The 12,051-nt window shown below is 31.6% G+C and overlaps 2 protein-coding genes across 2 annotated transcripts; both read left to right on the forward strand.

Moving 5' to 3' along the window:
* Positions 1–3,181: 3,181 nt before the first annotated feature.
* On the forward strand, positions 3,182–7,393 carry HELRODRAFT_84823 (hypothetical protein; the record flags this gene model as incomplete). The annotated part of the gene is made up of 12 exons (XM_009025461.1): positions 3,182–3,376; positions 3,701–3,876; positions 4,199–4,271; positions 4,432–4,538; positions 4,663–4,840; positions 5,107–5,151; positions 5,491–5,609; positions 6,074–6,141; positions 6,328–6,409; positions 6,629–6,718; positions 6,961–7,090; positions 7,217–7,393. Coding segments are annotated over 12 exons (1,440 nt in total), but the record flags the coding sequence as incomplete, so codon positions are not given.
* Positions 7,394–11,026: 3,633 nt separating this feature from the next.
* On the forward strand, positions 11,027–11,803 carry HELRODRAFT_84839 (hypothetical protein; the record flags this gene model as incomplete). The annotated part of the gene is made up of 3 exons (XM_009025464.1): positions 11,027–11,125; positions 11,420–11,562; positions 11,704–11,803. Coding segments are annotated over 3 exons (342 nt in total), but the record flags the coding sequence as incomplete, so codon positions are not given.
* Between the last annotated feature and the right edge of the window lie 248 nt (positions 11,804–12,051).

Here is a 12,051-nt window from a genome sequence, read left to right on the forward strand (position 1 = left end):
CATAGAATTGGCAAGCTGATAGTGAGTGAGTGAATGAATAAATCAATGAACGAACGAACCAACCAACAAACGAACGAGTGAATGAATGAATGGATGAATGAACGAACGAACCAACAAACGAACGTGTGAATGAATGAATGAATGGATGAACCAAGGAGTTAAGAATAAAAAATGAACAAACGAATGAGAGAATAAAAAAAATTTCAAGTAGCGAATGAATGGTAAATGAATGAACGAACGAACGAATGAACGAACGAACGAATGAATGAATGAATAAGTGGACAAACATAGTATCGTTGTAATGATATCAATAACATTGATAACAATATTAACAACACCGTTAACAAAAATATCAATTTTGATCTAGACTAGTTGAATCTGTAAAGATGATAATTGGTGGTAAAAATACTACTATTACTACTACTACTACTACTACTACTACTACTACTAATAATAATAATAATAATGATAATAATAATAATAATAATAATAATAATAATAATAATGGGAACTCTTTTATTTTTTCCAAAAAGGGGCGAAATAAATATTCAATGAAATAAAAAAAATAAAATAAAATAAATTAAAATGAGAAAGTAGTCTACGATGCTCGCCATTATAGATATAAAATGCGTACAACGAGAAATGTAATCAGTCTTAATATAGTTATTATACATTTGAATGTCTGTCGCAATAGATGGCGTACGATGATGATATTACTGAATTAGTTAAGTCGTAACATAATTGTTCAGTCCAAATAAAATTTACAAGAGATAGTCATAATGATAATAACAATAATAATGATAATAATAATAATGATGATGATGATGATGATATTGGAAAGAAGTTATATATATCAGTTTAATGGTTGTTTGATGATGATGATGATGAGGACGACGATTATGACGTTGATAATGATGATGATGATGATGACGATGATTAAAATGATGATGACGATGACGAAGACGACGATAATAATAATAATAATAATAATAATAATAATAATAATAATAATAATAATAATAATCGTCATCACCGCCGTCATCATAACGACCCCCGCTCGATTTAATTGCATTCATGCCTGCATACTTTTTTGGCCATAGTGATTATGTTATTATTATTATTATTATTATTATTATTATTATTATTATTATTATCATCATCATTTTTATTACATTTTTGTGAAAATATTCTTGATTTTTAATTTCTTTCAAAATTTTCATTCAGTTTGTGTGTGTGTGTGTGTGTATGTATGCGTGTGTGTGTGTGTGTCTGTGTGTGTGTGCGTGTGTATGTGGTGCATGTGAGTGTGTGTGTCATGTATGTACGTTTGTGTGTTATATAAAAACATTTCGTCAAATGTTTCTCAATGGTTTAATTATAGAAAAGCACTTCTAAAGAAAACAAACAAGCAATTTTATATTTATTTGTTCGAGACTTCATGCCTAACCAACATGAACATTAAACAAGCCATGCAATTTTGTATCGTCCTGTAAGGACATCTGGAGTGTTCTGCAAAACATTTTTAATTATTTTTCTAAAGTTTTTTGTCTTTTTATTAGGAATTATTTATTTTTCGAGAGCAAATGTGTTGTTTTGTGTTCGTGTATATGTGTGTGTGTGTGTGTGTGTGTGTGTGTGTGGTGTGTGTGTGTGGAGTGTGTGCAGTTAAAATTATTTTTAATATTTTAAAAATTTCTCACTCTAAGTTTACAAAACAGTGCACTCAGAATGTCATAGCATCGATTTTTTCACCGCACGTTCGATATTTTTTCTCTTTATATTAAAAACTTTCTTGTTAAATTTAAATACTGAGTAAGTTGTTTGTTAAGTACACCTGCAAAATTATCTGGTGTCTCAGGGAATAAATGTGTCGTGGCGTTTGAGTTATCGGCTTCAAATGCAAAAGGAATCTAAAAACTGAACCGTTGTGTAAATTTGATACTATGATGAAATATGCTTCGTTCAACTTTAATGAATTTATACTACATTTTAGATAGTAATGTCTGCTGAATGTATTTTAAATTTGATGATTGATGAAAGAATTTCGTGTGATACACTAAGCTTATAATGTGAAGAAGATGTCAAATTTGAAAAATAAATCATTCCTCTTCAAAGCAATCTATTCAGCTGTAGAATAGCCCTATAAGTAGTTGAAAAACTGAACACAGCCATGATGATATGTTCGATCTTTTTAGTAGCGTGCGTGAATTCTTCTGATATTACAGTGCAGAGAGAAGAAGTAACGTATGAAAGACCAACACCTACCTTATTTACAACATCTAAAAATTAGAGCAAAATTTGAGATAACTTTTATCTCAACGAATTTGGTCTTCAGGTCAAATATAAATTTCGGAAATGACAAAGGTATTGCGATCTCAAGATCAGTATGTCATATATCTTATTTTATATCTTCCTGGCCCAGTCCTTTGGGTCAGAAAGATATATAATATATAGATATATAATATAAAGATAAGTAGGTAATAAAAAATGTGAACAACGTCATCTCAATTCTTTTTTTAGAAAAAACAAATAAATGAGGTATTTGTTTGAGAGCATGGACAAACAATACTTAAAAAAATAAAATAGAGTTAATACGTCAATATTTAGTAGATAGGTGGGTATAGACAAGGACATCAACAAGAATGATTAAGCTAAAATTAAAGATAGAAATGCATTCAGAAACAATGCTTGCCTGTGAAATTTCTGATGAAAGAATGTTTTATAATCTGTGTAAACCATGGATGTATATATATGTATATATATATATATATATATATATATATATATATATATGTATATGGTTTAAACTCGGACTTGTTCATTTTTTGCTGGTTGTAAACAGCATGAAGTGCTGTTTTTATGACTGATAAACCATCGCCAATGCTACCCTTCCTGTAATAAATGTCAAAAATTAGTGAAAATGGATTAATGAGGGATAATTATTACTGAATTTTTTTTTTTACTTATTTGAAAAACTGAATGTTAGAAAACTGTGTTAACAAGTGTTATGAACTTTAATCCATGGATATTATATATCCATGCTGTAATCACCTAAATCATTTTTAATCAAAGTTTACTTTTAATAAAAAAATTTGTGAGCTGATCCATTAACCGAATAAAATTGAATTCATTAAAAATATTCTTTTGTCCTATTTAAAATTTTTTTAATTGAAATTAATAGAGTAAAATGTCGAATATAGTGGATTTCTACAAGGATCGGACGCTTTTCATTACAGGCGTGACGGGGTTTATGGGGAAAGTTTTGTTGGAGAAATTGTTAAGATCCTGTCCTGGCTTGAAGAAGGTTTACCTGCTGATGCGGCCCAAGAAGGGGCACGATATCCGGACCAGACTCAATCAGCTCATTGAATCTAAAGTTAATTTTCACTTTATGGGTTTTTAAAATTTATTTTATAAAATTTATGTGCATTATATACAGTATTATGGTTTGTAGTGATTTGTATTGTATTGTATTTTATTCATTTTTATATATTGTAAGCAAGCCATTTAAAAATTGCATGAGTAAATATGATATAATATAATTAAAAATAATAAAAAAAGCATTATGATATATATTTATATTAGGTGAAAATGAAAGAATATTCAAAAATATTTAAATTGATAGTTATTGAGTCGATGGTGATGATGGTGACTATTTAGTATTTACTATTTATTAATTAAAAAACAAAAATTCTTACAGTTATTCGATGACATCCGTGAAAACATGCTGAATGTACATGAAAAAGTCATTCCAGTGGCTGGGGACATTATGGAACCTAAGTTGGGACTGAGTGAGGAAGAGGAGAAGATCCTAATCGAGGAAGTTTCCATTGTATTCCATTCCGCTGCTACTGTTCGATTTGATGAACCCTTGAAGTTTGTTTACTTGTTACTTTGTGTTTGTGTCTGTCTGTGTGTGTGTGTGTGCGCGCGCGTGTGTGTGTGTGTGTATCTGTGTGTGTGTGTGTGTGTGTGTGTGTGTGTGTTTTGTGTGTATGGGTGTATGGGTGTATGGGCATGTGTGAGTTTTGTTAAAGTTATCAACTCTGGCTTGCACACAATTGTTAGATCTTGCTTGGTCCCCTAATTAAATCTTGTTTCAATTGAATAAATAAAATAATATTAATTCAATGCTTTGTTTAAGCATAATTAATTATGTTTTAATAATTATTTAGTAAATAATTAAGTTTTTGTTTAGGATGTCAGTTCAGCTGAATATCATTGGAGTGAATAGGATTCTGGATCTATGCAAGAAAATGCAACACTTGGATGTTTGTGGATTTTTATTATTCTGAAAATTATATAACTTATTTTTATTTATTGTTATAATTTCAGGATAAAAATTATTGCAATTGTGATTTGTATCATCCTTTGTTATAAATTACTTGAATTCAGTTTTGTNTCTTGAAAGTTTTTTTTTAACCTAAACAGGCTCTGATCCACATCTCGACAGCATATGCCAACTGCGACAGACATCTGATATCTGAGAAGATCTACCAACCACCGATTACTGCTTCCAAGATTGTCAGTGCTATGGAGTAAGGCTCTTTATTTATGGTTGTTTGATTGGCTGGTTAATTGATTGATTGATTGGTTGGTTGGATGATTGGTTGGTTGGATGATTGGTTGGTTGATTTGTTCACCTACATAACCTTATAACAGATGGATGGATGATGAAGTCGTGCAAGCACTCACCCCAAAAATCATCCAACCGCGACCGAACACGTACACATTCACGAAAGCAATTGCAGAGCACCTCATAGCTGAAAAGTCTGAAAATCTTCCTGTGGCCATTGTTAGGCCATCAATTGTTGGAGCTTCTTGGCAGGAGCCCTTGCAGGTTGGTCTGATTGGTTGGTTGGTTGTTTGGTTTTTTGGTTGATTGGTTGGTTGGTCTGGTTGGTTGGTCTGGTTGGTGGTTGGTTGGTTGGTTGGTTGGCTAGCTGGTTGGCTGGCCTGCCCACTTATTGGTCTCCAATAAATGATTTTGTTAAATGGCTGATGAGATTGTATTAGGTTGAATGTTTGACGAGTTTGCTAATTTTTTTAAATTATCAATTTTTAAGAACAATTTTAGAACAATACTCTCTCAAATTTTCAAATCAGGGCTGGGTGGATAACTTCAATGGACCAAGTGGACTGCTAGTGGCTGTTAGTAATCATTACTTAAACCTGGCTACTCTAGTACTTAATAACTCAAGTACTTAAATACTTTACTTTAGTACTCAAGTACTTAACAATTCAATTACTTTGTCTCTCACCTTTAAAACTCAAATACTTAACGACTATAATTCTCTCAGATGCCTGAGTAGCTAAATTTTTCAAAAATTTTTTTTTATTATATTACAACTTAAATCTAAGCATTAGCTAAATTATTTTATTGATAGATAAATAACCTATTTAATTAATTACATTAATATTTATTTAACTATTTAACACAATAATTATTCAATTAACCCATTAATTATTCAATCAACTTTGACCTCCTAGATAGGTAAGGGCATATTGAGGGTGATGATGGGTAACAATTCGGCATGTGCAGATTTGGTGCCTGTCGATATGGCTGTCAACCTCATTATTGCTTCTGCTTGGTCTACTGCTACTTACGGGTTGGTTGGTTGGTTGGTTGGCTGGCTGGTTAGTTGATTGGCTGGTTGGTTGGTTGGCTGGCTGGTTAGTTGATTGGCTGGCTGGCTGGTTGGTTTATTGGCTGGCTGGTTGGTTGATTGGCTGGTTGGTTGGTTGGCTGGTTGGTTGGTTGGTTGGTTGGTTGGCTGGCTGGCTGGCTGGTTGGTTGGTTGGTTGGTTGGCTAGCTGGCTTGAGTGGGTGATGATTTTGTTGTTGTTGATGTTTCGTTTGTTGTGATGGTGATTGTTGGTTGTGATATGTGATAGTGTGATTTTTGGTGTTGCTGTTTGTGATGATGATGATGGCTTTCTTATTCTTGTATTTCTATTGATTGTACTATCAATTTTTAAGATCTTCTTAGTTGGGCTTTATGTAGATTTTGTTTTCTAGCAGTATTTAAAAAGAAAATGAGAAAATAATTTTAAAAATTTGAAAAAAATTCAGCCACAATGGCCTGCAGATCTTCAACTGCACAACTGGACTGCAAAATAGATTAACATGGGGGCAGATAGGTTGGCATTTGATTGGTCAATTAGTTGTTTAATTGATTAATTGATTGATTGATTAATTGATGATCAATTAATTGAATAATTACTAAATGGATTAACCAACTGACCGATTTGTTGATTGATTAATTGATTGATTAATTGATTGGCTGATGGATTGTTTGACTGAATGAACGACCAACCACCAATCAGAGAAAGCCTCGATGGATTGCTTCAGCAGGAATCCTGTTGACGTCCCAGTTCGACTCCCAAATCCCAAGTTTACTCTCAACAGGTTGGTTACTCTATACATGGATCAATTCTGTCCTTTACTGTTTAGTTATTTCAACGTTTTTTCTTTGCGTGTGTGTTTGCGCGTGTGTGCGTCTGTGTGTGTGTGTCTGTGTGTGTGTGTGTGTGTGTGTGTGTGTGTGCGTCTGTGTGTGCGTCTGTGTGTATGTGTGTGCGTGTGGTTTTAAGACACCAGCTTCTTGACATTCACACCCCCACACAGAACTTACTACCTACTGCAGAGATGGTTCGATCACTTTCTTCCTGCTTGGTTCATGGACATTGGCTTGAAACTTTGTGGCCAGAAGCCTATGTTAGTGTGGTGTGGTTTGGTGTGTTGTGGTTTTGGTTTGTGGTGTGATGTGGCTTGTGGTATGACCTTTGTGTTACGTTACTACGTGTTTTTATGGTTAATATTGTCGACACCCTATATTACAACAATAATGTCAAATCGTCATCTCACATTGCAATCACATTTTCAAATCACGTCATCAACTCATCAACATACCACATTAACGTCACACAAATGCTTCATCATCATCGTGGTGGAAACAGATTGATGAGACTGCAGAGGAGACTCTGGAAATCAGTCTCATGTATGGAGTTCTTTACCAGCCATGAATGGAAGTTTGAGGATGACAACGTGAGGAAACTCTACGCCAATATGTCTGAAAGAGATCAGAAGGTTGGTGTGGGGATTTTGTTTGTTTGTGTGTGTGTTTGTGTGTGTGTGGGTGTGTGTGGGTGGTGTGTCTGTGTGTGTTCTTATCGTCATCTTCATCCTTTTACACGTCATCATTAACGTCATCAGGACTTCAACTTTGACGTGAAGCAAATACACTGGCCAACGTACTTGGAGAACTATTGCTTGGGCGTTAAGAGATTCGTCCTCAAGGAAGATATGAAGAACTTACTGAAAGCCAGGAAGGCGTTTTATAGGTTGGTTGGTTGGCTGGCTGGCTGGCTGGCTGGCTGGCTGATTGGTTGATTGATTGATTGAGTAGTTGTTTGGTGTGGTTTAATATTTGATTGACAGGTTCATTGAATCAATTATGCAAATTCAGGTTGGTCATCCGTAAGAGACTGAAGTATCTCTTTTCTATAATTATCTTTGGGGCTTTCCTCTTCTTCTCCAGGTTTTCGGGGAAATTCCTGATTTTCAATTTCACTATCGCCTCAGCTGTCTACAGGTTCGTCGCCGGTTCATTGCAGATGCTACTGAAACTGAAACCTGGATTTATGTGACGTTGTCATCTTCTCACTACTGCTGCTGTTTAGTAAGACTGGAATGGTTAGATGGTAGATGGCTGTTGTTGTTTCTAACCCCGCCTGCATTTTATTTAATGATTTTTTGGTCATGCTAGTAAAAAGGCTATCCAGGTTAGAGTAACTTTTTATAATGTATGTAACATTTTTCGACTATTTTTTTTTTATTATTTTTGAATTTATTTGTTCATATATTGGTTTATTTACATTTAATTAATTAGTTAATTAATTAATTGATTTGTTTATTCATAAATTTATTTTTTTCGTTCCAAAATTTATTTATTTATTATGATCAATATTTATACGACGCTGAAGTGAGGTATTATGCAAATGAGCTATGTCAGGGCGTTATAATACCAGCATCGTCATCACTATTATCATCATCAAATTTTATTATTCATTATTGTTGTTTATATTGTTTATTATTATTATTATTATTGTTATTATTATTGTTAATATTTTATTCGTTTTTTCAGCGTATACCCATTTTGTTTTTCCTCCAATCATTCCATTCGGCAATTTTAATGCGTTACATACATTCTATCTTGGTATATGTTTATTAATTTGTCCATCAATTCATTTGTTCATTCATTCATTTGTTCATTCATTTGTACATTCATTCATCCATTCATTCATCCATTCATTCATCCATCCATTTAATCACTTATTCAAACTTATATATTGTTTTTGTTTAATATACGTATGCATGTATGACAAGAAATAAATGTGAAATTAATGCTCTTAGCCTAATTTTGTAATTCACTTTTTTGGGTAGATTTTTAGGCTTAGTTTGATTGATTGAAGGAATGAATGAATGAGTGAATGAATGCATGAATGAATGAATGAATGAATAAGTGAATGAATGAATGAATGAATGAATGAATGAATGAATGAATGAATGAATGGATGGAAGATTGATTGATCAGTTAATTTTATGATTGAATCAATGATTGATTAATTCACTTGTCAATTAATTTTACAGTGCAAAAAATACACATTGTAGGTACCTTTATTTTCACTAATTCATCATCCAGTATAAGCATTCAATTATAATTATTTATAATATAATAATTACTTATAATATATTGTATATAATAGGCATTCCAATGCTACAATTTTCTTGCTACATAACTGCTTGGCTGGTGATGATGTATCAATCAATGATTTATCAATTAATTAATGAATTAATTAATTATATGCCTAATTAATGTTAAATTACATTGGCCATTTAATAAAACGCAGTGTTTTTTGATATTTTGAAAATATTCAATATAATAATTCTCGCCCTAATCTGATATACTATAATGGTATTAATATTTTTATTTAATTTTTTGATTGTTTTTTTTGTAACTATGTTTTTTCGTTTTTCACTCTTTTAATAAACGAATTTTTTTCTATTTATCTATCTATCTATCTGTCTGTCTGTCTGTCTGTCTGTTTGTCTGTCTATCTATCTATCAATCAATCTACAATATTTAAAATTTATACAAATTTTTTGTTTGTAATAGGTTAAGTATTAGGTTGATATGTTGTGATTGTGTATGCGTGCGTGCATGTGTGTGTGTGTGTGTGTGCGTGTGTGTGTGTGTCTGTAATTTAGACAATGAAAGGTAATGACCGGTAGTTATTTGTTTTTTATAAATTTGAATTTGATAACATTTTTACTCTTTTATTCGTAATTTTTTTTATTGTTAATGTTATTTGTCTAGCTAGTGATAGCCGTAATATTTTTAGCATAATGTTAAGATTTTGCTCATCAATGCTTAAGACTCCGGGTTCGATTCCAACTTTGGGCACGAATCTTTGGGTATATGATGTCGATGTTTTTTACTAGCATTGATTTTTTTTTTTAAGAAATTTGTCGAATATTATTTTAAAATATTCATTTGGTCTGTAACGTTTGGTGAATGATAAATTATATTATATTTTATTTTTTTAGTTTTGGAAATGTTTCATTTTAGTTTGTTTGATACGTGTTGGTTTGATACGTGTGTTTTGCTTTATTATGTGATTAGGCGCCAGGTCTTGCTATTGCAATGACTGGGTTCGAATACAAAGAGATCCCCGCCTATCATATGCAATGTGTATGATGCGTGGTTTGCACGCGTATTCATGCACGCTGTGTGTGTTTGTCGTTGAAACCTCTGAAGCAAACACAAAAGAGAGAGAGAAACCTTTAACCTTTTATGTGACATCGAGTAATTTTTTTTTAAAGAAAAACTTGTAAATGGTTTTTTTGATAGTAAAAAAAAACTAAATCATGTCGTTTTCAATCAAGCAATAATCCTCTAATCCAAGGCGTTATTTTTTCTCATCTTAATTTGTATCATCCGGACTCACTCGTTTGTTTCACTGAACAAATGCCTGGACCTTGACATTTTAAAATAAGATATCTGATGATATCTAATGTAATCCGATGTAGTCACTTCCTTTGTCTTTTTCCAAATACTTTTCTATCTTGGGCCATATCACAGCGTATTATTCCTAACATGCTGTGATTTTCATCGATATTTTATATATTCATATATATATATATATATATATGAATATATATATATATGAATATATAACAGTTTTCATAATAAACGTTTAGACATTTAGAATTTAAAGTTTGCAAATGCGCGGTTCATATGGGGTATATTTCAATTATAGATGTACGTTTTAATTTTAAATGTATATACTCCAATTAACTTTTAAATTTCTCTTTTCAAGTTTTCTGGATCGGATTTTCCAACAGGTTTATATATGTCTTCTGTGGTTTTTATATTTTTGGCGCGTGAGTGAATTTTTAATTAATTAATTTAATTTATTTATTTATTTTTCATTCTCGGACAAGATGGTTCAGATTTTTATGAAAGTGTTAGTTAATGTTTTTTAGCTGCTTTTTTTTAATTGACATTGAAACTTGTAACAGCCCGGCATGCATTCAATTCAACCAACTTAAAAACAAAGTTGCATTGAATTCGAATTGTATGTACCGTATGTATATTGTATGTATAATGAATTAAATAAAGTATGAATTAATTGGGTTGGAATTGCAATTGGATGGAATCCAAATGAACGCTTATCCTAATTTTTGTGCTAATCTAATTAATTTTTAATTTATCATTATTAATTATTCATTTTAATAATTGATTTTGAAAAGATAAGAATAAGAAAGAGTTTGTTTAATTAATTAAATAATTTAATCTTTAATGTACTTGAAAACTATGTCTTATCTTAATTATTAGTTATTTTTTTTTTAATTTCATTACACATCTAATTATTCATTATTGTACTGGGGTGCATTTAAAATGTATTCATTCGTGACCCATTTTTTCAAAATTTCAAAAGAAACGATAATGCTTTTGACAATGAATGGACGTTGGTCGAGTTGCAGGGCGACCTTGAGGCCAGGTCCGGGGAGGAATCCCTGAATAATAAATTCATCGGGGATCTCCATTTTACAAAAAATGTATGTAATTTTAAATTTTATCCATATTTTTGGGTTTTTTTTTTTTTTTCATTTTTGATTGCTTGTTTCAATTCATTTATTTAATTCATTCCTAGACAGTTCTGTATTATTTTTTTTTGTTAGCTTTATAGTGTCTTATTTAAACAACGTTCATATAGAATAGAATATTATATTGTATCAAAATTCTTTTAATATTTCCCCCTCTAAATTAATTTTAAATTTATACATTTGCAACTTCTCAAATATTTCACATTTGAAAATAAAAATATAAATAAATAAATTTTTTGAACCAAGGGTGAGCCTGTCTTGTTAGTAGGGCATCACATTTTGTATGGGGAAATAAAAGAGTTGGAAAAACCTCTGGCCGTCGTTATGAAGTGTAAAAGTAAACCACAGTTCATAAAGAATGATGAACAGATGGATGATACACCACTGCCGTCATCATCATCCTCATTTGAACGTCATCATACTTCAGCAACATCAGTGATGTCATCATCTTCAGCAGCACTGACGTCATCGTCACAATCGACTACGTCATCATCACAACCGTCCACATCATCGTCAAAAGAGACACACAGACATAATGTCGAATACAAAATTGAAGCCATCATTCTTAAGAAGATTTTATTCAAATCAAGACCGAAACCAATCGTCTCTAATGTTGCAAAGAAAATTTAATTTTGACGGCATTTGTTAAAAAAATTTTTCCTAAAAAATAAAAAAAATTCGAAAAAAAAATTGATCTTATCTGTTTATAATGTTTTGAAGTGCTGTCATTTCAAATTTCTATTTACTATATACAGTTTATTTTATATATATTTCTGCTTCTCTTTTCTCTCTCTCTCTCTCTCTCTCTCTCTCTCTCTCTCTCTCTCTCTCTCTCTCTCGTTACAAAACTGTGAACATTTCCTATTTAACCATTGCTA

Source organism: Helobdella robusta (assembly GCF_000326865.2).
Source record: "Helobdella robusta unplaced genomic scaffold HELROscaffold_42, whole genome shotgun sequence".
NCBI classification, from domain to species: Eukaryota; Metazoa; Annelida; class Clitellata; order Rhynchobdellida; family Glossiphoniidae; genus Helobdella; species Helobdella robusta.